This window comes from Anolis carolinensis, unplaced genomic scaffold (genome assembly GCF_035594765.1).
Source record: "Anolis carolinensis isolate JA03-04 unplaced genomic scaffold, rAnoCar3.1.pri scaffold_14, whole genome shotgun sequence".
Lineage (NCBI taxonomy): Eukaryota > Metazoa > Chordata > Lepidosauria > Squamata > Dactyloidae > Anolis > Anolis carolinensis.
Window position 1 is genome coordinate 6,398,461 of NW_026943825.1, and position 27,115 is coordinate 6,425,575.

The 27,115-nt window shown below is 44.4% G+C and overlaps 1 protein-coding gene across 3 annotated transcripts; it reads left to right on the top strand.

Annotated features, from left to right (window-relative positions):
• Nucleotides 1–2,131: 2,131 nt before the first annotated feature.
• On the top strand, nt 2,132–26,770 carry otub1 (OTU deubiquitinase, ubiquitin aldehyde binding 1). Of its 3 annotated transcripts, none has more exons than XM_062964905.1 (7): nt 2,132–2,285; nt 8,513–8,574; nt 19,269–19,367; nt 20,057–20,175; nt 20,503–20,587; nt 22,029–22,223; nt 26,300–26,770. In XM_062964905.1, the coding sequence occupies exons 1-7, from the start codon at nt 2,231–2,233 to the stop codon at nt 26,495–26,497; spliced, it is 813 nt and encodes a 270-aa protein (XP_062820975.1). In that variant the 5' UTR covers nt 2,132–2,230; the 3' UTR covers nt 26,498–26,770. The 3 variants fall into 3 exon arrangements, with proteins under 3 accessions (XP_062820975.1, XP_062820973.1, XP_062820974.1); XM_062964903.1 differs by lacking the exon at nt 2,132–2,285 and adding an exon at nt 7,168–7,618; XM_062964904.1 differs by lacking the exon at nt 2,132–2,285 and adding an exon at nt 7,171–7,570.
• Nucleotides 26,771–27,115: the final 345 nt, after the last annotated feature.

The window sequence follows — 27,115 nt, forward strand, 5'->3', positions numbered from 1 at the left end:
TGTTTATACCACATTTCTATGACCATTCATTCATTCAGTTGACCATTTCCACTACCTTAACAACCACATTGACACTGAAATATAACACCGCCTGAGCTCTGCGAGTGCAGCATTTTTCCAAATGAAGCAGAGAGTCTTTGAGGATCGGGACATCCACAGAGATACCAAGGGGCTTGTTTATAAAGCTATTCCCCTCCCAACCCTGTTATATTCCTGCGAAACATGGACTGTGTACAGACGTCGCACTCAACTCTTGGAGTGATTCCATCAGCATTGCCTTCGGAAAATCCTGCCAATCTCTTGGGAAGACAGGCGGACAAATGTCAGCGTGCTGGAAGAAGCAAAGACCACTAGTATTGAAGCGATGCTCCTATGCCATCAACTCTGCTGGACTGAAAGCCACGTTGTCTGAATGCCCAAAGATCACAGTCTCCCAAAGCAGTTACTATACTGCCAACTCAAGAATGGAAAACAATGTTGGTGGACAGGAAAAGAGATTGAAAGATGGGCTCAAAACCAACCTCAAAAACTATGGAATAAACACTGGGTAACCCTTGAGTGTTCTAACTGGAGGTCAGCTGTGACCAGCAGTGCTGTGGAATTTGAAGAGGAAGGGCGAAAGGGAGAAACGTGCCGTGAGGAAAGCGTGTCAAGCCAACCCTGACCGGGACCACCTTCCATGGAAACTGATGAACATGTGGAAGAACATGCAGGTCACCTAGGCATCCACCGCCAAGACACTACACTTGGAGGATCATCTTCGAGCTACGAAGGATCGTCTAAGTAAGAGGTCTTAATTATCATTAAGATAATTCAATAATGATAATAAAAGATATATATGTATTTATATCTCAAGATATATAAATTCCTATTATATATAGATATATATTAATTATATATTCAATGTAATATTACTAATAATATTACCATATAATGATATAGTACAATATAGTAATTTAACGCTTATATTGTGCTATGCTATTAATATATTGTATGTACATTTGATTTGTAAGCCGCTCTGAGTCCCCTCTGGGGTGAGAAGAGCGGGATATAAATGTAGTCAATAAATAAATAATTGAATAAATTTAGACCTCACAACCTTTGAGGATGCTTGCCATAGATGTCAGGAGAAAATGCTTCTGGAACATGGCCAGACAGTCCTGAAAACTCTCAGCAACCCACCAATTCCGGCCATGAAAGCCTTCGACAACACATTATTACTCATTTTGCCTTTTCTCATTATCCTAAATTAGTTGTCGAAGGCTTTTATATCTGGAATCGCTGGGTTTGTTGTGCATTTTTCCGGGCTGTCTGGCCATGTTCCAGAAGCATTCTCTCCTGATGTTTCGCCCACATCTATGGCAAGCATCCTCAAAGGTTGTGAGGTCTAAATTTATTCAATTTATTTATTTACTCCATTTATATCCCGCTCTTCTCACCCCAGAGGGGACTCAGAGCGGCTTACAAATCAAATGTACATACAATCTATTATTAGCATAGCACAATATACGCATTAAATTACTATGTTGTAGTAATAATTAGTATATTGTAATATTACATTTAATATATAATATATAATTAATATATATAATAGGAATATCTTATAATTATTGAATTGCTTAAGCGGCTGAGAGGGGAAAGGAAAGGGCCTGAGATGTGGGCGAAACGTCAGGAGAGAATGCTTCTGGAACATGGCCAGCAGCTGAGGGGGAAAAGGAAAGGGCCTGAGGTGTGGGCGAAATGTCAGGAGAGAATGCTTCTGGAACATGGCCAGTGGCTGAGGGGGAAAAGGAAGGGGCCTGAGGTGTGGGCAAAGCGTCAGGAGAGAATGCTTCTGGAACATGGCCAGCGGCTGAGGGGGAAAAGGAAGGGGCCTGAGGTGTGGGCGAAACGTCAGGAGAGAATGCTTCTGGAACATGGCCAGACAGCCCGGAAAATGCACAACAAACCCAGTAGAAAAATTAGGTTGAACTAGAATAAATGCAGTTCAACACTATTGTTTGAATGCTATGGTAGTTTTGCAAGGGCCAATAGCATTCATCCTACAATTGGCAACAACAGCAGCAAAAAAAGCTGGTCTAGGGAAGTGACGTCACGGCCTGGAGGGCACGCGGCTTTTGTTGTGATGACGTCACAGCGGGAATAAAAAAAGAGCAGGGGAGGAGTGCTTCCGGTTCGCCCCACCATGCCACCCCGGAAGCGCTTGCTCGCAGGGCTGTGAGGAGGGAAGATGGCGGCGGAGGAGCCTCAACAGCAGCCGGAGCCCCTCGGCGGGGACACGGACGGTACTAATGGAGGGCCCGGGTGGGGGCAAAGAAAGGGGCCGGGGTCCCTTGGGCCTCCGAGGGAGCGGCTGCCTTCCTTTCCTCGGCCCCTGAGGCGCCGCTTCCCCAACGGAGGCCCGGGTTGGCCTAGGCCGCGCGGTTGCCCTGGCAACGAGGGGGGCGGAGGGAGGGTCGGAGCGCCCCCGTCTCCATGGAAACGGAGGAGCAGAAAAGGCCCCGTTGCTCCTTTCCTGAGGAGAAAACGCCGAGGGCGGGAGGGAGGCCGCGGGTGGATATGGGGAAGCAGGCCCCTCAGTTTAGGGCCCCAATGGAGGGAGCTCCCCTCCATTGTCTCCCCTCAACACCTTTGGAGTGGAGTATCAAGGCCCCTGGGGCAGTGGTTCCCAACCTATGGGTCCCCAGGTGTTGTGGCTTTCAATGCCCAGACATCCTAACTGGCTGGGGTTTCTGGGAGTTGTAGGCCAAAACACCAGGTTGAGAACCACTGCCCTAGAGATCTCTTAGCAGGCTCTGGGTGGCTTATTTTGCCTTCTTTGGACTAGATTAAAAGGTAAAGGTTTCCCCTGAAGTTAAGTCCAGTCGTGACCGACTCTGAGGGTTGGTGCTCATCTCCATTTCTAAGCCGAAGAGCCGGCATTGTCCATAGACACCTCCAAGTGTGGGGGACAGAGGACCAAAGTGAACCAAAGTATCTCCATTTTGTCTGTTGGTGCTTTTAATTATGCATTAAATGTGGCCAGCATGACTGCATGGAGCGCCGTTACCTTCCCGCCAGAGCGGTACCTATTGATCTACTCACACTCTAGGGATTGGTGCTCATCTCTATTTCTAAGCCGAAGACAGCCTGAGGAAGGCACGTAGCAGCTGAGAGCTCTCTGGAGCGTTCTGTGTATCCCGTCCTCCTCCTGGCATAAGGACGGTGTGACGGGCCCCATTCTTATGCCAGGAGGACGGCTTGAGGAAGGCACGTGGTGGCTGAGAGCTCTCTGGAGCATTCTCAGCCACTGTGTGTCCCGTCCTTCTGGCATAAGGACTGTGTGACGAGCCCCATTCTTATGCCAGGAGGATGGTTTGAGGAAGGCACGTGGTGGCTGAGAGCTCTCTGGAGCGCTCTCAACTACCGCATATCTCGCCTTTCTCCTGGCATAAGGACGGTGTGACGGGCCCCATTCTTATGCCAGGAGGACGGCTTGAGGAAGGCACGTGGTGGCTGAGAGCTCTCTGGAGCGTTCTCAGCCACTGTGTGTCCCGTCCTTCTGGCATAAGGACTGTGTGACGAGCCCCATTCTTATGCCAGGAGGATGGTTTGAGGAAGGCACGTGGTGGCTGAGAGCTCTCTGGAGCGCTCTCAACTACCGCATATCTCGCCTTTCTCCTGGCATAAGGACGGTGTGACGGGCCCCGTTCTTATGCCAGGAGGATGGCTTGACGAAGGCATGTGGCAACTGAGAGCTCTCTGGAGCGCTCTCAGCTACCACGTATCTCGCCTTTCTCCTGGCATAAGGACGGTGTAACGGGCCCCATTCTTATGCCAGGAGGATGGCTTGAGGAAGGCACGTGGTGGCTGAGAGCCCTCCAGAGCACTCTCAGCTACCGCCCCCCTCTTGGCATAATGCCTATATCCAATATTTAGGAAGGAGAAGCCACTAAATGAAGTGAGTCAACATGCTTGGGATTGTAATGCGCAGCAGTCTTGTTACATCTGTAAGAACATTCTAAAATTAGTTTTAAATTGAAAAAGTAGTTTCAGTGGGAGCCCCCCAGTAGCCCAGCAGGTTAAACTGCTGAGCTGCTGAACTTGCTGACAAAAAGGTTGCCGGTTCAAATCCGGGGAGCGGAGTGAGCTCCCACTATTAGCCCCAGTTTCTGCCAACTTAGCAGTTCGAAAACATGCAAATGTGAGTAGATCAATAGGTACCGCTCCAGCGGGAAGGTAACGGCACTCCATTTAGTCATGCCAGTGGCCACATGACCTTGGAGGTGTCTACGGACAACGCCGGAACTTCGGCTTAGAAATGGAGATGAGCACCAACCCCCAGCGTCAGTCACGACTGGACTTAACATCTTAGAAATGGAGATGAGCACCAACCCCCAGAGTCGGACAGGACTGGTCTTAATGTCAGGGGAAAACCTTTACTTAAATAAGTGGTCATCTGAAGCGATAGTGACAAAATGTAGTAGAAGCAGATTTGTTAAAAAAAAAGCAAAGGATCTTTTAAGAGCACCCAATTTGTAGTATTTAAAGCCTTCCCAACCTGATGTACTTTCTGGTGTTCCTAGCCAACATGCTTCTTAGAGTCCCTTTAATCAAATGCAAAAATTGTGTCCGTTGGCCAGCATCCTGAATTGGCACATAGGTAACCGTGAATGAATGAAGAGCCACAAATAGTGGAGTTAAGACCAGGAAACACAAAAGAAATAAGACATAGTATTTTTGTTCTGATTCCAAAAGATATATGGCATGCCAGTTAATAAGTGGCAGTGAGAGACGAAAGCCCCTTTTGATAAATAAATACAATTCACCAAAAACAAATAGTGCGTGGTGCATTCAAACTGAAGGAGCTTTCAGGCACATGGTGGTCTGCTTCGTCAGATTCTGTTGTTGCAATCATGTACGATAAATAATTGTGTATGAAGATTCCTTTTATTCCAAGCTGTAAAGGGAAAAGTTAATTCTTTATAAAAGTTTTCTTTTTAAAAAATAGACTAAGCTTTTTGTAATTATTAGTGTATAGAAACAGCAAAGCCAGGTTAAAGAAATAAGGATTGATACAGGTGATTCAATGCAGTTGCAGTTGGGGATTTTTGCCCTAAGCCAAAGGTTTCACAGAAGCTGTGTCTTGTAAGTGAGGAGCTGAAAGGAGATAATGTCAATACAAGTTCAGGAAGTTTTTTATTTTATTAGTATCATGCTTTAATTTTTGTTCTTTGTATTTGAATGATATTGCCCCTTTCTTCAGGGGAAGACTGCTAAATTTCCCTTCTGCCTCTTCTCCCGATGGCTCAAGGATGGGTACGACAAAGTCAAAAACATATGAATGTAAAATATATGCAAAAATGACATAGATGAAAGCACAAAAATATAAAAACTTGCACCAAACACAGATACGAAATTGACTTATAATAGGAATAGAATGCAAATCCAAACTCATGATTGAAAGTAGACTTTTAGACCTTTACACAATCTTTTAGCAAGAACATGCAGTGTTTATAGTGGACTCTGAAGAAAATGCTTCCGTTGTACTTCATTAAAAAGGGAACTTGGCTTGTTTAGCAAGCCTTGCAAATGCCGATTTATTATCAGTAAATATTGGAATTACAATGCCTGTTTTATTACCTATGTATCTTGGGTCACGTAAAAATTTCTTGGGCGGAAAGGGGTTGCAAGTGGAAAAAGTTTTAAGAAGCTCTGCACCAGACCGATGTCCCATTGGTACTCTGCTGTGTGAAGGCATTTGAGCTTATTACGTGGACAGCTGTGTTAATTTATGCTGATTGTGAATTGGAGGTGGAATATTGCAGATTATGGTGGTGTGTTTGTGGAAGATAGAAAAAAAACCTCCAAATCCCAGATTTCTTCTTCTTATATGCTTCTTATAAGCAGCGCATTGCCTTTTCAGACCTAGAAATACTTGAGTATTTTCTCCCAGTTGTTGCTTTCAGTCACTCCTTGAAGTTGCAGAGTCATAGAATCCTAGGGCTGGAAAAGACCCCAAGGGCCATTGAATCCAACCCCATTCTGCCAGGCAGGAAAAACAGAATCAAAGCACTCCCAACAGAAGGCCACCCAGCCTGTTTAAAAGTCTCTGCCACACTGAAGCAGGGAGTTCCAATGTTGAACAGCTCTTCTTACAGTCAGGAAATTCTTCCTAATGCTCGGGTCGAACTGTGTTTCCCCAAAAACAAGACGGTGTCTTATATTAATTTTTCCTGCCAAAGTTGCGATAGGTCTTATTTTCAGGGGATGTTTTATTTTTCCATGGAGAGGAATTCACATTTATTGTTGAACAAAAAAATGAACATTTATCATATATTGTACAGTAATTGTCATCACAAGCCAGCATAGCCAGACAAACTGTGAATCCTATCAGGAATTTCTTGTTACTACCATTATTTCCATGTACAGTAGAGTCTCACTTATCCAAGCTAAACGGGCCGGCAGAACCTTGGATAAATGAATATCTTGGATAATAAGGAGGGATTAAGGAAAAGCTTATTATACATCAAATTAGGTTATGATTTTACAAATTAAGCACCAAAACATCATGTTATACAACAAATTTGACAGAAAAAGTAGTTCAATACGCAATAATGTTATGTTGTAATTACTGTATTTACGAACTTAGCATCAAAATATCATGATATATTGAAAACATTGACTACAAAAATGCCTTGGATAATCCAGAACCTTGGATAAGCGAGTCTTGGATAAGTGAGACTCTACTGTACCACAATCTATGGTATGTACATTTACCAATCCTACATGCTCTGGTGTTCTGTTTGGAGGGCATGCTTCCAAACAAAAACTTTTCTAGGTCTTACTTTCAGGGGAGGCCTTATCTTTAGCAATTCAGCAAAACCTACTATGTCTTATTTTCAGTGGATGTCTTATTTTTGGGAAAACAGGGTATAGTTTGCCCTTGTTTGTCCTGTATAACATATTGCTCCTGAATTTCATTTTGCACAAAGCTCCTGTCCTTTAATGATTTTTAGACTGCAGCTTTTAGCCAAGGATCTATGCTGACTGCTGGCCTCTATTTTGAAGGGGAAAATCCTGGTGGATTGCCCAGGACGAAAGGAAGGGCTGCAGCCTGCAATCCTGATTGCAGAAGAAGGCGCCGCAGTTGTCTGCTTCTGCCTCATTGCGGCTGGGAGTCAGGGCACCTCTCCGACAGTGATGTATGATGTGGAACAGCCCCAGTTCAGGGTTTTCCCTTTTCCGCAGCCGGGAAAGGATCATGCCGGAGGAAGCCCTTGAGGACCAGCGCCTGGCCCTGTTGCAAAACCAGATAAACTTCCAGGCAGGCTGCTTCTTTGCAGTGAGCTGGGAAGGAAAGGCTGTCACGCCGGGTCTCGGCTTCTGCAGTGGCGGCAGGCTCTGGATTTCCCAATGGACGCCCCCTTGGTGCCCGGCCGCAAGCGGGCCTCCTCGGCGGCCAACCTCCTTGCCAAAGCATTGTACCCAGCGCAGCTTGTCATGCTAATCAGGCAGGGGTGGGCCGCTTGCACCGCCCTGGGGGCCCAGTGCCGCACCGGAGGCTGCAGGCCCAAGAGCTGCAGCAGAGGTGCGACTTCGGCATTGCTGGCAAGCCTGTGTGTGAGTGAGCAAATGAGTGAGTGAGTGGGTAAACGGTTCTGTTTTTCACGTATATGTATATATATTTCTGAAATATTGTGGGTTAAAGCATGAATGTTCACTGTGTATGATAGAAGGATACCTGTATGTATCCGCTCCTAATTGAGAGATGTTTCTTGCTTACAACTCATACCTACCTAGCATGATCAGGGATGTGTTGTTGAAGGCTTTCATGGCCGGAATCACATGGTTGTTGTGTGTTTTCCAGGCTGTATGGCCATGTTCCAGAAGCATTCTTTTCTGACATTTCTCCCACATCTATGGCAGGCATCCTCAGAGGTTGTGAAGGTGCCTGCCATAGATGTGGGCAAAACGTCAGGAGAGAATACTTCTGGAACATGTCCATACAGCCCGGAAACACACACAACAACCCCATGATCAGGGATGATGGTGTTAACAGTTCAGAACATCAGTGCGGAGTCGTTGCTACTTCTTTGTGCTGCATTGGATTCGAATCTGCGCTTTGCCATGGGGTGACCTTGGGGCTGTCCTCCCTTTCTCGGCCTGATAAGAGTTGAGATAATAATGTGTGGGAAGCATGCCACCTTCAGGTCCTCGGAAAAGGCCGGGGTGGAGATATATGATAGTTAAAATTGTGAAACTTCACCCTGCAGATTTCAAAATTAAGGGTTTGGGCTTCCTTTTCGGGTAATTTGCTGCCTCGTTTCGGCTCCTTTGACCTTGCGGCTGGTATTATTATTATTATTAATCATGGGCTCTGTGGACTCAGGCTCATTTTGTTGTGAGCCTTTCCTTTTGTCCAGAACGGCAAACGCACCCTTGTCTTTTCAATGCCAGAAACCTTTGTAAACGAGAGACCAAGCCAGAGCGAAGGGACCTTTCTCAACGGCATTGTTCTCTTCTCTTTCAGGAGTGAATTGCTTGGCCTACGATGAAGCCATAATGGCTCAGCAGGATAGAATTCAGCAGGAGGTGAGCACTCAGAAAGAGAGTGGTTTCTGGTGCATGAGAGAGCAAAGACGCTGCCAGAATTGTACTGTCTCATTTCCATTTGTTCACTGTCCCGCCTAAAGACTCAGCTGCAATGTGCAGATGCCCCAGTTTTCATTGTGTTCCTTCTCTTGACCTGTCCTAGAATCATTCAAAAAAAGCCCAATTACTTTACAGTGTAAATGTCCCTTTGATTCTTAGGCTATTACGAAATAAGGGATTTAAGATATCTTGGGTTTTTGTCTGGTGACGGAATGTGTTGGAGTGATTCCTCTGGAGCACCATTGCATACATATGTGGGGATGCTTCCAGTTTTGCCTCTGACGGCAGGCCTGCTATTGACATAATTTAACATAAAGGCACCATTTAAATCTAATTTTCCAAACTATCGTATTGATCTCTCTCATCCTGGAAAGAAGAGACTTGTGAACTACCTCAGGATTCTGTCCTGGGCCTAATGTCTTACATGATTATAAATTACTTTGATGATGAAATGAAAGGCACGCTTTACACATTTATTTATTCATTCATTCATTTATTTACAGTATTTGTATTCCGCCCCTCTCACCCTGAAGCGGACTCTGGGCGGATTACAATGCACACATATCCTTGGCAAACATTCGATGCCATTAGACATATGACATAGACAGACACAGAGGCAATTTAACATTTTCCAGCTTCTGGCTTCATTAGTGTATGCTCGATTCCGCCACAGGGGGAGCTGCTGCTTCACCATCAACTTGTGACACTGAGTCCTTGATGGAGCACCTCCTCATTCCTTTCCGCATGCTGCTGGTGTCGTAAATTAGTTAAATTAGCCTCCCCGCAAAAAGCGGTACCTAAATTTTCTACTTGACAGATAGAATCATAGATGCAACTGTCTTTCGAGATGCTTAGGGCAAGGGCAAGCTAGGCTATTAATGGTCGGGAGCTCAGTAGTGATTTATTGCAGCTGGCTATTAACCAGCTGCGCCATAGCCCGGCCCAAACTAATTTCTGGATGATACCAAATTAGAGCAGGTAGCTAATACTTCAGAGGATTCAAATGATTTGACAGATTGGAGAGCTGGCCCAAACTAACAAAATGAATTTAGACGGGAATAAGTGTAAGATACTAGACAGGGATAGCTTAGATATGCTTAGCTTTAAGAACTGAGAGATGTGATGGCCGTCTCAAAATATTTGAGATGTAGAATATGGAGAAAGCTTGTTTTCTGCTTCTCAGAGACTAGATAGTAAACCAATGCATTCAAGTTACAAGAAAAGAGATTCCATGTAAACATTAGAAAGAAAATATTGACTATTCAGCCGTGGAGTTGACTTTGGTGAAGGATAATAGACTCTCTGTAATTTGAAATTATTTTATATTTTTCAAATGAGTACATTGTTTTTAATTATTGTTTTTAATTGTTATTATGCGTTGTTGTTGTTGTTTTATTATTGGACTGTTGTATGCTCTATGTTGGTATTGAATGTTTACCATGTGTAAACCACCCTGAGTCCCTTTTGGAAGATAGAGCAGCATATAAATAAAGGTTGTTGTTGTTTGTCTTTCGAGGTCTCTTTCTGGAGTGCTTTAGTTGTGTTTTCCTGCCTGGCAGCAAATTGGAGCAGAAACCTTGCATAGCCTTAACTGCCCTGAATATATTTTCCCGCCTTTTAAAACCATATATGTCGCTGCATCTTATGGAAATTAATTGCACTGTTTTATTTGTGCATTGTATGTATTTGTCATAAATCTTTTCAGCTATAAGCTCAGTTGGATGATCCTTTATTTGTGATATTAAGGAGAAGGGAGAAAAGCTTCTGTTTGTTAGGAAAAGGATGCTACAGCCTATTAGTAGGACTGAGAATGATAGGATCTCTTGAAGGTCTCTTATTCATACTGTCATCTGATGTTGACAGCCCATAATTTATTATTTTTTATTTTATTTACAACATTTATACCCCGCCCTTCTCACCCGAGGGGACTCAGGGCGGCTTACAAAAATTGGCAAATCATTATCAGCTTTCAAAGTAATATCAGCTTTCTCCCTAAAATTACAGATAATTAAATGGGATCTGTTGTGAAATTTATAGTCTCTGCTATTCTCTGTAAAGTTGAAACTTATTCTCCAAAGTCTCCCTGTTTGAAACAAAAAGTTAGGTCTGCGCTGTCTGATTCACTTAGCTGTGGTCCTGCGGGTGTTGGACTGCAACTCCCATCAGCCCTTGTCAGCAGAGTGGTCAGGAATGATGGGAGCAGCAGTCCAACAATATCTGGAAGGCTGTCTCTGAATGTCGTAGAGAGGTTAGATTTGCACCTAGTGAGTTTAATTGCAATTATATTTCCTTAGCTTCTCCATATCCTGACGCTTGGGATGGACAGGTTGCTCACCTGTAACCATGTTTCTTCGAGTGTACTCTGTGAATTCACACTAATGGAGAAGCTGCGCCTGCGCAGGTTCCGACGGAAACTCTTCCAAGCTGAAGTTCAAATTTTTGGCGGTAACCACGCCCCCCTTCCCAAGGGGCATATAAGGCAGCCCCAGGCGCCCGCTCTCCAGTTCCTACGCCGCCAAGGCAACGAGAAAGGGAGAGGTTTGCCAGAGGGGAAGGAAGGGCGGGTTTGTGTGAATTCACAGAGTACACTCGAAGAAACATGGTTACAGGTGAGCAACCTGTCCTTTTTCTTCGTGTACTCTGTGAATGCACACTAATGGAGACTAACACGCTAAGGTCCCGGATGGTGGGACAAGGCAAACTCGACAATCAGTGAATGTCCAAACACATGTTTATTAGGACATAGAAAAAATAACCGTCCCAAGGGACCAGTGCAATAAATTGTCCGAAAGGACCAGTGCAATGCAACATGAGCATCATAGAAGAAGAACATAACATGGAAGGAATTTTTCAATAAACATGATAGAGAAAAATACACAATTGCGTAGTGCATATAAACGCTCTCCCAGGGGGAGAGGGACAAACACATCTTGGTCTTTGGCATATCCGCCAGGGCCAACGAGGCGGTACAAAGCAACAGAGCAACTGCTCAATACAATCATGGGAAAAAAACATATCCCTAGAGGTAGGTATGGGGAAAAAACCCCGTCCAACTTGAAGGAGAGGTATAGAGAGTCACCTGTGGGTGAATATGAAGAGAAAAAACGTCTGAGAGTCAGGAGAGGCAAGATGAGAGTACTGATCTTGCAAAGGCCGAGTCTTTAAGGGCCTTACTGTCCAGCCTGTAGTGAGAGACAAACGTGAGAGGGTTTGACCAGATAGCCGCTTTACATATGGAGTCAAGCGGAATACCCCTAAGGAAGGCGGTCGACGCCGAGAGGCCCCTAGTCGACCTCGGGCGGATGGAAGGAGGGGGAGGTCGCTTGGCCAGTTCATAGGCCAACTCAATGGCCTGAGCGATCCAGTGGGACAGTCTTTGGGAAGAGATGGGATTACCCAACTTGTCCTGGGCATAGGCGACAAAGAGTCTTTGTGACTTACGAATGTCCTTAGTACGGTCCCTGTAGAAAAGAAGTGCTCTCCGAACGTCGAGAAGGTGCAGTTTTTGCTCGAGAGGAGAGGAGGGGTTAGAGAAGAAAGCTGGTAAGACAATGTCCTGGTTGAGGTGGAAGGCTGACACCACCTTAGGAAGAAAGGTAATGTCCGGGCGAAGAACAGCGCGGTCATGGTGGAAACGAAGATAAGGCTCGTCGACTCTGAGGGCAGCGAGCTCGGATGGCCGTCGTGCCGACGTGATCGCCACCAGAAAGGCCAACTTCCAGGAGAGCAGGCGTAGATCGGTCGAGGCAAGCGGTTCGAAGGGAGCAGAAGACAGTTGAGAAAGTACAAGTTCGAGGCTCCAGCCCGGCGTAGGTGGTAGCGACGGCGGGCAGATGTTATTGTAGCCCCGGAGAAAGGTTTTGATCAGGTGGTGAGAAAAAAGAGATGGCTGGCCGTGGCGCTGAAAGGACCAGGAAAGAGCTGCGAGATAAGCTTTTATAGAGGCAAGAGAAAGTTTCTTCTCGACGAGAGTCATGAGAAAGTCGAGGACCACCGATACCGAGGTCGGGAAGGTGTCGACGTTACGGGATCGAAGGAAGGCATGAAAGCGAGAGAGTTTGTAGGAATAAGCCTTGGTAGTAGACGGCTTATGGGCTGCCCGCAGGACGTCTTGCAGATTCTGCGGAAGAGAGGCTAGGTAAGAATCCTCCATGCAGTGAGATGAAGGGAAGAAAGGTCCGGGTGAAGAATTTTGCCGTCCTCCCGTGAGAGAAGGTGCGGCGAGAGAGGCAGAGGGTGAAACGATCCTCTGGAGAGGCGAAGAAGGGCTGGATACCACGGTTGGCGGGGCCAGGCCGGAGCTATGAGAATCGCCGTGACCGAGATCGAGAGAAGTTTTTCGAGAACTTTCGGTATGAGGGGAATCGGTGGAAAAAGATAAAGCATCTCCGCCGACCAGTCCAGAAGAAAGGCATCCCCTAGGCAGCCGGGGAAAGAGTTCGGGGGGAGCCTCGCTCCGTAGCGGGGTAGCTGAGCGTTGTGGGGAGACGCGAAGAGATCCAGAGTAGGGCGCCCCCAGAGGCGGAACAGACCGTCGAGGACCTCGGGATTGAGCTTCCATTCGTGAGAGGAAGAAGTCATCCTGCTGAGGGCATCCGCTAAACCGTTTTGGGCGCCCGGTAGGTGGATTGCAGAGATCTGTACGCCGTGGGCTATGCACCAAATCCAGAGACGAGAGGAGAGGAGCATCAGTTTCCTCGAACCCGTACCACCCTGTTTGTTGATGTAGAATACTGCTACTAGATTGTCCGATTGGATGAGGATGGACTTGTGGCGGATGAGGGGGGAGAATGCTTTTAGGGCTTTGAGAATGGCGAGAAGTTCGAGGAAGTTTATGTGGTTGGCCCTCTCTGACGGGGACCAAAGATTTTGAACCGTTAGACCGTTCATGTGGGCTCCCCAAGCGTAGGTGGAGGAGTCTGTGGTTATGGTTAGCGATGGCGGGGCTGGATGGAAAGGAAGGCCCTTGCACACGTTTTGGTGAGACATCCACCATGAGAGAGACTGGCGGACGGACGACGGTACCGACAGGTATCTGGAGTTGTGGTGGTGGAACGGTTTGAAAGTGTCTATAAACCACCTTTGCAGGGTCCGAAGGCGCAGCCTGGCAAACGGGGTCGTGAGAACCGTGGAGGCCATGTGGCCTAGAAGGACCTGAATGACACGGGCTCTGACCCTCCGGGCAGATCGACAAAGGGCGATATGGTGGCGGAGAGCCAGGAATCTGTCGAACGGAAGTGACACAGTCTCTGCGACGGAGTCGAAGAGGGCCCCGATGAACCGGATTCGGGTTGACGGGGAGAGATTTGACTTCTCGGAATTGAGTTGGAGGCCGAGAGATTTTAGAAGACGCAGCGTGAAAGAGACGTGATTTTGGAGAAGAACCGGGTCGGGCCCGACGAGAAGCCAGTCGTCCAGATAAGGAAAGACCGTGATGCCATGTAGCCTGAGGTGGGCCGCTACGGCGGCGACAACCTTGGTGAAGACCCTCGGGGCCGTGACGAGACCGAAGGGCAAAACGGTAAACTGGTAGGTTTGGTCGAGAACTTTGAAGCATAGGAACCGTCTGTGCGCCTCTCGTATTGCCACGTGGAAGTAGGCGTCTCGTAAGTCTATGGAGGCAAAGTAGTCTCCCCGCTGCAGCATCGGGAGGATAGAGGCAATAGAGACCATCCTGAATTTGGAGGGGCGAATGAATATATTGAGTGCCCTTAAGTCCAGAATCGGGCGTAGCCCGCCTCCTCTTTTCGGGACTGTAAAGTATCTGGAGAAGAAACTTAAAGGGTCCAGTTCGGGAGGGGAGGGACGGATAGCGCCTTTGGCCAGTAGCGCTTCGACTTCGGCCAGTATCTCTGGGGAAGGGTTTGAGTGGAGAACGTGACCTGTAGGAGGGAGGTCCATGAACTCTAAGGCGTAGCCGTCTTGGACAATGCGGAGAACCCATGCATCTGAAGTAATAGAGTCCCATTGATTGTAGAAAGGGGCTAGTCGGTCTGCAAAGACACCGAAGGGACGAGGCAGCGTGGGCTCTACAACGGTAGCGGGCGAGGAGCTTTGGCAGGGGTTGGCGTCAGGTACGCCGATTAGGCTGCGGAGGAGCAGGGGTGGATCGACCGCGTTGCTTCTGCGGATGAGGTCCCCGGCGAGGTTGGTGATGGGCTTGATTGTTCGAGCCCGAAGGCCGCCTGAAAGAATGGTGTCTGAAAGATTGCGGCGGGAAACGGCGGGAACGGTGCGGGAACCAGCGAGTGCGCTGAGGTTGAGGTTGGTCGCCACATTTAGACGCAAGAATTTTAAAGTCATGATTAGACTTGAGTTTGTCATCGGTACCGGCGTGAAACAGTCCGAGCGCGTCAAAGGGAAGGTCCTCAATGACCTGTCTGGAAGATGAGGAGAGACCTGAAGACCTCAGCCAGGCGTGGCGGCGAATGGAAATCGCGTGGGCAATCATTTTACCCGCAGTATCACCTGTATGCTTCGCCATTTGTATTTGGTGGTGAGCGAGCGAGTCTGCCTCCTGTTGGAGGGTAGTGAGGACGGAGCGGTCTTCGTCCGACATCTTAGCGAAGAAGGGCTGCGCCTTCTCCCAGATAATTTGTTGGTAGGCACCCATGCAGGCTCCATAATTCGCCATGCGGCAAAGCAAAAGGGCTCCGGAATAAAGTTTTCGACCCACGGCGTCGAAGCGCTTCCCCTCTCTGTCGGCCGGAGTATTCGACTGACGACCTGAGGATTGAGAGGCCTTAACGACCAGGGAGTTAGGGTCGGGATGGTGTTTGAGCCACTCCAGGGTATCATCGTCGGTACGGTACCAAGTCTCGATCCTCTTCGAGGTCGGAGGAATGGAGGAAGGGTTTTTCCAGGAGGCCTGGATAACGTCCAACAGATAAGGCAGAAAGGGGAGTAGCGTGGCCGGCGGAGCTTGGGCCTGCACCCTTTTGAAGACTGGGTCAGACACTGCTTTGGAGGTTTGCTTGATCTCTAAACCCAGGGCGTCGGCCATCCTGACCATTTGTTCAGCGAAAGCACGAACATTGTCAGTAGGAGAAGGCGGGTCCGCCTCATACGCGTCGTGGGGAGGAGAGAGGTCGAGACCGAGAGAGACCACCGAGGCCGAGAGGACAGAGTCTGGGCGGTCGACATCAACATCTTCCTCCTCAGCCCCTTGGGGGGACTGAGGGGGAGAAGACAGCACAGTCTCGGGAGGAGGCAAGGCCTCGCGGGAAGAGAGGGCCGGAGGCCGAAGGTCCTTAGAGGCCGAGGCCTGGGCTGCCCGAGCCAGGCGAGCCGTTTGTCTGCCACGCTCCGGTGTCGAGGTGGGAGGGAAGAGCTGTTGGCGCGACGAGCGAGGCGGCGCAAGGGGCTCCGGCACCGGCACCCTGACCACCGTTTGGGTAGAGTGGTGGGGTGAGTCCTGCAGCTCCCCATCAGACAGGGGGTGCAATGGAGACTGAGAAACATCTCTAGGCCTCTGGGCTGGTACAATAGGAGAAGACCTTCTCGAGGAAGTTGTCGAGGAAGATGGCGGGTCTTTCTTTGAGGAGGCCGAGGAGGAGGAGCGCTGAGTTAGCCGTTTCTTCGCCGGCGGTTGCTTGGATGCAACCCTCAAGGACTTGCCAGGTGTGGGAGGAACCACAGCTGAGTCGGATTGCGCTCGACGAGACTCCTCGTGAGCCCTTTTAAAGGCTATTTTGATAGCAGAGGAGGACGGAGGGGAACCGATACGAGAGCGGATCGAGGTCACCGAAGCCAGAGAGCTCGACGTCGAGGAAGGTCCCACCTTTCCGGAGCGGGTCGACACGGTCGCCGTCGTCACAGTACACGGTGGTTTGACCGGTTTAGCGGCCCTGGAGGTCTTGGACGCTCTGGACGAGACCGAGGAAGCCTTGGCTGCCGGAGGCTTAGTTGGTGGCGCCGACATAGTTCTCAAAGCTGAGGACGCCGACGTACCCGACGTCGACGGAGTCGGTTCTGGCGCGAGAGATTTTTCGTAGAGCGCCGCTCTAAGCCTAGCGGCTCTGTTCTTTCTGGCCTGAGCCGTGAGAGCTAGGCAAAAACGGCAGGTACTAACCACATGAGCCTCGCCAAGACAGAAGAGGCACTTGGCGTGGCCGTCCGAGTCAGGAATTTTAGCAGCACACTGCGTGCAACGCTTGAAACGAGTAGTAGACATGCGAAGAGTCCGAAGTGAACCTTGCGGCGGAAAAAAAGGAACTGGAGAGCGGGCGCCTGGGGCTGCCTTATATGCCCCTTGGGAAGGGGGGCGTGGTTACCGCCAAAAATTTGAACTTCAGCTTGGAAGAGTTTCCGTCGGAACCTGCGCAGGCGCAGCTTCTCCATTAGTGTGCATTCACAGAGTACACGAAGAAAAAAGTGTTTTTCAAATGCTGGCCTTCCAAGTGTTTTGGACTTCAGCTCCTAGAATCCCTGGTCATTGGCCAAAGAAGGGATCCTGGGAGCTGTCGTTCAAAATGTCTGGAGGATTTTGGAAGAATATCCAGCTCTGTATGTTATTGTCATATTATACTTTTGATATTAGTGATGTAGTTGTGGCATTGAATGTTTGCCGTTTATATGTATGTCTCTGGGGAGAGAGGGCGGTCTAGAAATAAAGTTTATTATTATTATTATTACTATTTCCCTCTCCATATAGCATCCAATTCACGAAGTAATCTGGATAGTTCAAAAGGGTGTTGATGAATTGTGTTATATTTTAGTTTCTCCTGTGGCTGGTTTTAAAATACAGTGGCTTCAGTGTTCTAAATTACCGTATATACTCGAGTATAGGCCAACCTGAATATAAGCCGAGGCACCTAATTTTACCACAAAAAAACTGGGAAAACATTGACTCCAGTATAAGCCAAGGGTGGTAAATTTCAGAAATAAAAATAGATACAGTGGAGTCTCACTTATCCAAGCTAAACGGGCCGGCAGAAGCTTGGATAAGCGAATATCTTGGATAATAAGGAGGGATTAAGGAAAAGCCTATTAAACATCAAATTAGGTTATGATTTTACAAATTAAGCACCAAAACTTCATGTTATACAACAAATTTGACAGAAAAAGTAGTTCAATACGCAGTAATGTTATGTCGTAATTACTGTATTTACTATTTTAGCACCAAAATATCACGATATATTGAAAACATTGACTACAAAAATGGCTTGGATTATCCAGAGGCTTGGATAAGCGAGACTCTACTGTACCAATAAAATTACATTAATTGAGGCATCGGTAGGTTAAATGTTTTTGAATATTTACATGAAGCTCAAATTTAAGATAAGACTGTCCAACTCTGATCAAATCATTCTCATCTTCTTCAATGTAAATGTGCTTATGTATCCTTTTAATAATAATACAGGAAAATAATACATGTAATAATAAATAGAGTAAAATAATAAATGCAGTAATAATAAAATCAAAGTGAAATAATAAATGTATTATTAATAATAATAAAATAGAGTAAAATAAACGTAATAGCAACAATAATAGAGAAAAATAATAAATGTAATAATACCAATAATAATAGACAAAATAATAAATGTAATAATACCAATAATAAGAGAGAAAAATTATACATGGCTGTGTGCCCAGGCTTTTAATCAATAAATGGTTAAAATGACACGGACTGAACTATGGACAAAGCATGAGGAAGAATGGATCTGATTTTATGTTTGAAATATGTATTTTTAATTCATAATGTATTTTAATAGTTTTAACTGTTTTATGTGCTGTTTTATATTGGTTTGTATGGACATCTAATTGTTGCCACTGTTGTAAGCCGCCCTGAGTCCCTTCGGGTGAGAAGGGCGGGATATAAATGTGAGAAATAAATAATAAATAATATAAATGTACCTTATATTCTTGAGTATAAGCTGACCCAAATATAAGCCAACCAGGACCCTCACCCGAGTATAAGCCAAGGGGGGCTTTTTCAGTCTTAAAAAGAGGGCTGAAAAACTAGGCTTATACTCAAGTATATTCAGTATATTATTAGTTAATGCCGTCGTGTCAGACTTGTGGGCCCTGTACATGTTTTGGACTTTAGATCCCAGAATTCCTGTCCATTGGACAAACTGGCAAGAGGGGCTTCTGGGGGTTGGGGGCTTAAACCCCTGAAGGGCCACGAGTTTGATGCCTCTGAAAGGGATACTTAAAGTGATTTAATATTTTAAAAATGGTTTCTATGCCCCCTGAATTGACGTGATTCTCAATTGTTAAGAGCTTAAAACGACTAGTTCTACAATATTTCATCTCATCCATACTTTGCTCTCTCCTCTGAATAAAAGCCACAACTCTGTGCAGACGTATTTTTACTTGGGTGCCAAATCCACGTTTTAATACGCTTTTAACACAATTAATATTTCTTTTGTTTTGTTTTGGAATGTTTGATTTTCATAACTGTGTTTGTGTTTTGACGTTTTTTCTGTTTTATTGTTTTATCTGGGCTTAGCCCCGTGTAAGCCGCCCCGAGTCCCTTCGGGGAGATGTATAAAAATATATAAAAAAAATAATTATTATTATTCTTTGCAGTGTAGCACGGAAATTCAAGCCTACATTCCCAATGCTAGGCAGTGTGATGGACTCTCCTTTTCCCTTCCCAAATCTTCACATGCTGGCCTTTTTCTTTGCAGATTGCTGTCCAGAACCCCTTAGTCTCCGAAAAGATGGAATTGTCAGTCCTGTACAAAGAATATGCTGACGATGACCATGTATATCAACAGAAGATCAAGGCAAGTTATTGCGGTTTATGTATGTGTCCAATATCTCTTATAAGGGATTGGGTTTCACTTCGGGTTCACGAGATGATGTATCGTCTCAAAAGTGTGTCGGCAATGTGAAATGTTTGCCAGAGACAGACCGTATATACTCGACCCGAATATAAGCCGAGGCACCTAATTTTACCACAAAAAAACTGAGAAAACATTGACTCCAGTATAAGCCAAGATACCAATAAAATTACATTAATTGAGGCCTCGGTAGTTTAAATGTTTTTGAATCTTTACATCAAAGTGTAATTTAAGATATGACTGTTCAACTCTGATTAAATCATTATTTTCATCTTCTTCAATGTAAATGTGCTTATGTATCCTTTTAATAATAATAGCGTGAAATAATAAATTTAATAATAATAATAAATGCAGTAAAATAATAAATGTAATAATAGAGTAAAATAATAAATGTAATAATAATAATTAATAGAGTAAAATACTAAATGTAACAATACTAATAATAATAGAGAAAAATAACAAATATACCATATATACTTGAGTATAAGCTGACCTGAATATAATCCAACCAGGACCCTCACCCGAGTATAAGCCGAAGAGGTTTTTTTTTTTTCAGTCCTAAAAAAGGGCTGAAAAACTAGGCTTATACTCGAGTATATACAGTAACTCCTCTGCTTATTCTCTTTGCATAGGATCTTCTGAAGAAGTATTCGTACATCCGGAAGACGAGGCCAGATGGAAACTGTTTCTACCGGGCGTTTGGCTTTTCCCATTTGGAGGCGCTTTTGGAGGACGGGAAAGAGCTGCAACGGTATGACGGGTTTTTTTGTTGTTGTTGTTTTTTTAATACAAATTTTTTATTTTGTATGACAGGTTTAACACCGGGGTCTAGTTGCCAGATTAATGGGGTTTGAGAGATGTACGGTTTTTGGGGCCATATTCAAAATGCAAGTGGTGGTTTTGCACAAACTTTACTCAAGTTTGGGCCCTTGGTGCACACAGCAGAATAACATCTGGTCTAGCTTTTAAATTTGTAAATGTATATTTTTATTTATTTACTATTATTGACACAAAGTAAGACACAGCAAACAAGATGTATATGCTAGATTATTTATTTATTATTATATACATTTTGCAGCTTCAAAGAAGTGGCCGCCAAAAGCAAGGAAGTGTTGGTGTCGCAGGGCTTCACAGAGTTCACCATTGAGGACTTCCACAACACGGTAAAGCCTGCCCTGATTCAAACCATGTCTTCTTCAAGTCCGGCACCCTGGAAATAGTGGGCTTTTGCAGTTCAAAACATACCGAGTTTGAGGAAGGATGCTCTAGGACAGTGTTTCTCAACCTGGGGTGTCGGGACCCCTGGTAGGGTCCCAAGGGGGTCTCAGAGGGGTCGCAAAGGACCATCAGAAAACACACATTTCTGGAGATCTCTCTGCCTGTCCTTCTCTAGGCAAGTGAAGTTTATATTTCTGTCTGGGGCGGGAGAAAGAACTCTTTGTCTGTTTGAGGCAAGTGTGAATGTTGTTATAGCATTGAGTGACCTTGCAGCTTCAAGGTCTGGCTGCTTTCTGCCTGGGGGGTCCTTTGTTGGGAAGTGTTAGCTTGCCCTGATTGTTTCATGCCTGGTATTCCCTGTTTTCTGAGTGTTGTTCTTTACTGTCCTGGGTCTAGAAGTGTTTTTTAAATACAGTAGAGTCCCACTTATCCAACACTTGCTTATCCAACGTTCTGGATTATCCAATGCTTTTTTTGTAGTCAATGTTTTCAATATATCATGATATTTTGGTGCTAAATTTGTAAATACAGTAGAGTCTCACTTATCCAACATAAATGGGCCAGCAGAACGTTGGATAAGCGATTATGTTGGATAATAAGGAGGAAGTAAGGAAAAGCCTATTAAACATCAAATTAGGTTATGATTTTACAAATTATGCACCAAAACATCACGTTCTACAACAAATTTGACAGAAAAAGTAGTCCAATACACAGTAATGTTATGTAGTAATTACTGTATTTATGAATTTAGCACCAAAATATCACGATGTATTGAAAACATTGACTACAAAAATGCATTGGATAATCCAGAACGTTGGATAAGTGAGACTCTACTGTATAGTAATTTCTACATAGCATTACTATGTATTGAACTACTTTTTCTGTCAAATTTGTGGTATAACCTGATGTTTTGGTGCTTAATTTGTAAAAGCATAAAGTAATTTGATGTTTAATAGGCTTTTTCTTAATCCCTCCTTATTATCCAACATATTCGCTTATCCAACTTTCTGCCAGCCCATTTATTTATTTATTTATTAGGCTTGTATACCGCTACTCCCAGTTTGGCTCGGAGCGGTTTACAGAAATAGATTAAAACAATATACTTAGCTTTATAATCACAGTAAAAACAACAATAAAAACAGACATAGCCCCGAGTTTTTGTTGTGTTGGGTAAGTTATGTTGGATAAGTGAGATTCTACTGTATTGGGACAGGCTATATGTCATTTAGCAGCTGTTTTAGACATTTACATGAATCTGCAATGTGTAGCGTTAACCATGGACTCTGCAGGAGGCTTCAGCTCAGTCCCTGCTTTTGACAGTCAACCACATGCCTCTTGTTTCAGCTCATCGTTGTTTTTGGATATTTATTTTTACAATCCCTTTAGTTTATGGATCTGATAGAACAAGTGGAGAAGCAGACCACGGTCTCGGAGCTGCTGGGCTCCTTCAACGACCAGAGCACCTCGGATTACCTTGTGGTCTACCTGCGGCTGCTCACCTCGGGGTACCTGCAGCGGGAGAACAAGTTTTTCGAGCACTTCATTGAAGGAGGACGCAGCATAAAGGAGTTTTGCCAACAGGTAAGGAGCATGGCTGAACCTCACCTGATGGGAGTTTCGAGGCACTCAGTATATCTTTAATGTGTTTTATCAGGGTTTTTGTAGTTTATGTTTTTATTTTTTCCTTTAACATGCTGTGCCCCCAGGGGGCATATTATATATACACACACACACATGTATGTATATGTGTGTGTGTATATATATATACCTATATAAACATACACACACACACACATATACACACACATACATATATGTATGTATATATGTGTGTGTGTATATATATATACATATATATATACATACACACATATGTATATACATATATATATGTATATATATACAGTAGAGTCTCACTTATCCAACACTCGCTTATCCAACGTTCTGGATTATCCAATGCATTTTTGTAGTCAATGTTTTCAATACGTTGTGATATTTTGGTGCTAAATTCAGTAATTACAGTAATTACTACATAGCATTACTGCGTATTGAACTACTTTTTCTGCCAAATTTGTTGTATAACATGATGTTTTGGTGCTTCATTTTAAAATCATAACCTAATTTGATCTTTAATAGGCTTTTCCTTAATCCCTCCTTATTATCCAACATATTCGCTTATCCAACATTCTGCCGCCCCGTTTATGTTGGATAAGTGAGACTCTACTGTATATATATATATACACACTCACACACATATACATATATACATATTTCTAAGCCGGCTCTTCGGCTTAGAAATGGAGATGAGCACCAACCCCCAGAGTCGGACATGACTGGACTTAACATCAGGGAAAACCTTTACCTTTAAAATTATAATATAATGATATATAATAATATACGATATTATTATACATTACTCTGTGTGTATATATATATATATATATGTACACACACACACATATACATATATACGTGTGTGTGTATGTATGTGTATATATATAAATGTTTGTGTATATATATATATGTGTGTGTGTGTGTGTGTGTGTGTATATTATAGGAGCCCCTGGTGGCGCAGCGTATTAACTTGTGGACTGAAAGATCACAGGTTTGAAACTGGGAAGCGGAGTGAGCGCCCGCTGTTTACCCCAGCTTCTGCCAACCTAGCAGTTCGAAAACATGCAAATGTGAGTGGATCAATAGGTACCGCTTCGGTGGCAATGGTGCTCCATGCAGTCGTGCACATGGCCACATGACCCCCAGAGTTGGACACGACTGGACTTAATGTCAGGGGGAAACCTTTACCTTAATATCTATTATATACATAATAATATAAGATAATAATATATGATAATATACGATATTATCATTTTTTATTATATTATCAACATTAAACCTCACAGATACACAAGAGAATTGCCGAGCTATTATAATATTTTATATATATGTATTATAGGAGCCCCTGGTGGCGCAGCCTGTTAAACCGCTGAGCTGCTGAACTTACAGACTGAAAGGCCGCAGGTTTGAATCTGGAGAGCAGAGTGAGTGCCCGCTGTTAGCCCCCGCTTCTGCCAACCTAGCATTTCGAAAACATGCCAATGTGAGTAGATCAATAGGTACCGCTTCAGTGGGAATGGTGCTCCATGCAGTCGTGCCCATGGACACATGACTTTGGAAGTGTCTACAAACAACAACCAACCCCCAGCGTCAGGCAAAAGCTCCTACAATATATATTATCTTGTGTATCTGTGAGGTTTGTGTTGATAATATAATATAATAATAAATAATATCCTATATTACTATATTATATTATTATATGATATTATTATATATATATTAAGGTAAAGGTAAAGGTTTCCCCTGACGTTAAGTTCAGCAGCTCAGCGCTTTAGCACACTGTGCCACCAGGGCCCCCTAATAATATAAGATAATAATATAGTATAATAATATATAATAATATACAATATTACTACAGTAGAGTCTCACTTATCCAAGCTAAACGGGCCGGCAGAAGCTTGGATAAGTGAATATCTTGAATACTAAGGAGGGATTAAGGAGAAGCCTATTAAACATCAAATTAGGTTATGATTTTACAAATTAAGCACCAAAACATCATGTTATACACAAATTTGACAGAAAAAGTAATTCAATATGCAGTAATGTTATGTTGTAATTACTGTATTTACGAATTTAGCACCAAAATATCACGATATATTGAAAACATTGACTACAAAAATGCGTTGGATAATCCAGAAGGTTGGATAAGTGAATGTTGGATAAGTGAGACTCTACTGTATATATAATAAAATAAGATAATAATGTAATATAATAATATAAAAGGTAAAGGTTTCCCCTGACGTTAAGTCCAGTCATGTCGGACTCTGGGGGTTGGTGCTCATCTCCATTTCTAAGCTGAAGAGCCGGCATTGTCCATAGACACCTCCAAGGTCATGTGGCTGGCATGACTGCATGGAGCACTGTTACCTTCCCGCCAGAGTGGTACCTATTGATCTACTCACATTGGCATGTTTTCGAACTGCTAGGTTGGCAGGAGCTGGGGCTAACAGCGGGTGCTCATTCAGTTCCTGGGATTTGAACCTGCGACTTTTCAGTCCACAAGTTCAGCAGCTCAGCGGTTTAATACGCTGCGCCACCAGGGGCTCCTATAATATATATTATAATATTACACCCACACACACACACATATATATATTATTATTATAGCGCGGCCATTCTCTTGTGTATCTGTGAGGTTTAGTGTTGATAATATAATATAATAATAAATAATAATATTGTATATTATTATATAATATATTATATTATTATATGGTATTATTATATATATATAATATATATTAAGGTAAAGATAAAGGTTTTGTACTTGGGACCTTTCGGTTTGCAAGTTCAGCAGCTCAGCGCTTTAACACACTGTGCCACCAGGGGCCCCTAATAATATAAGATAATAATATAGTATAATGATATATAATAATATACGATATTATTATTATCAACATTAAACCTCACAGATACACAAGACAACGGCCAAGGGTTGTTGTATGTCTATCGGGCTGTGTGGCCATGTTCCAGAAGTATTCTCTCCTGACGTTTTGCCCACATCTATGGCAGGCATCCTCAGAGGCCACACAGCCCGAAAGACATACAACAACCCTGTGATCCCGGCCATGAAAGCCTTCGACAACACAATGGCCAAGCTTTGCATTTGTGAGGTCCGGAGCCTGCTTATCTGTAGGCCATAGCCTACAACAGGGGTCCCCAAACTTCGAGGTTGGGGGCCTGTAGTTTTGTTGTTTTGTCTGCTGCCCTGATGCCATCACTCTTTTATATATATACTAGCCTTGTCTGGCCACGCGTTGCTGTGGCAAAGTGGTGGTGGTATTGGTTAAAAATTGTTGTGTAATTTTTATTTGACTTTATTTGCATTTTTTATTAATTTTATTGTAAGTTATATTTTTATTTATTATATTTTATTATTTCCTTGTATTATTTTTAGTTATTTTCTGTTATTATAGTATTTTATTGTATTAATTCTTTAGTGTTTTTTATTATTTTTTATTGGGTTGCTAGGAGACCAAGTTGGAGGAGCTTAGCCCTCTAACTGGCAGCAATTGGATAAAAGCAATTATTCCTCTCCCTCTAATTAGGACTTTATTTTTCTTTTCTTTTTGTTGTATCAACCTAGAGGCGTGGATGATGGGTTGTGTTGTCAAATTTCGAGGTTGGGGGGCCTGTAGTTTTGTTGTTTTGTGGGTCGCCGTGATGCCATCACTCTTTTATATATAGAGATAAAGAATATATAATTAATATTATTATTATATGGTATTATTATTAGTGTTATATTGTATTACATTATAATATTATTATCAATATTATATGTATATACAATATATTATATTATAAAATTGAGTGCAGGGGCCAGGTACCTTGGAGGGCCGCATCCGGCCCCCGGGCCGTAGTTTGGGGACCCCTGGCCTACAACGTGGATTTAATAGTTAAAAAAAAGAAACAGTTGTGGTTTGTGTGCCTGTTGTTACAGGAAAGGCTTGCTGTGTGGCTGTGAAGCCCAAGAGGTCTCAGCCTTGCAAGGGACGGGCTGTGCTTGGGAGGGTAACTCTACTTGTGCCTCTCTCCTCTCTTCCCAGGAGGTGGAGCCCATGTGCAAGGAGAGCGACCACATCCACATCATTGCGCTGGCCCAGGCCCTCAACGTCTCCATCCTGGTGGAGTACATGGACCGGGGCGAGGGCGGCACCACCAACCCCCACGTCTTCCCCGAGGGCTCTGAGCCCAAAGTGTATCTACTGTACAGACCGGGACACTATGACATCCTATATAAATAGCGGGCGGGGGCACCGCCTGGCGAAGGAGCCAAGCCCCCTCCCCACCTCCGTTCTCTGGCGCATTCTGTCTCGCTCCACGTCGCCCCACCTACCTTCCTTCCTTCCTTCCCGCCGGGCAGCGTTCGTCTGTGGTTGTAAATGGTGATCGCTCTTACTGACATCTCGCCGCTCACTTGGTTGGTTATTATTATTATTTTTTTCTCTCCCTCTCCTTTTGTTGTTACACTTACACTCTCTTCCGTGTTTTATTAAAGGGGATGCCGGTGAAACAAATCTCTCTTGCTTATGCTCTTGCTTATTGTGAGGAGAAGGATGCCTTTTTCTCTAAAACTGTGATCTAGTTTCCAACAGACCTCACAACCTCTGGGGATGCCTGCCATAGATGTGGGCGAAATGTCAGGAGAGAATGCTTCTGGAACATGGCGATACCGCCCGGAAAACTTACAACAACCTAATAATAAAATAATAATAATAATAATCCCCCCCGAAGGTGCCACCTTGACGTGGTGGGTGGGCTTAACCACTCCAATGATGACTGAGGGCTGTGCTGGCGGTACACAACACACCAGACATCACAGTTGTGGAAAAGAAAACGGTTTGGATCATTGATGTTGCCAT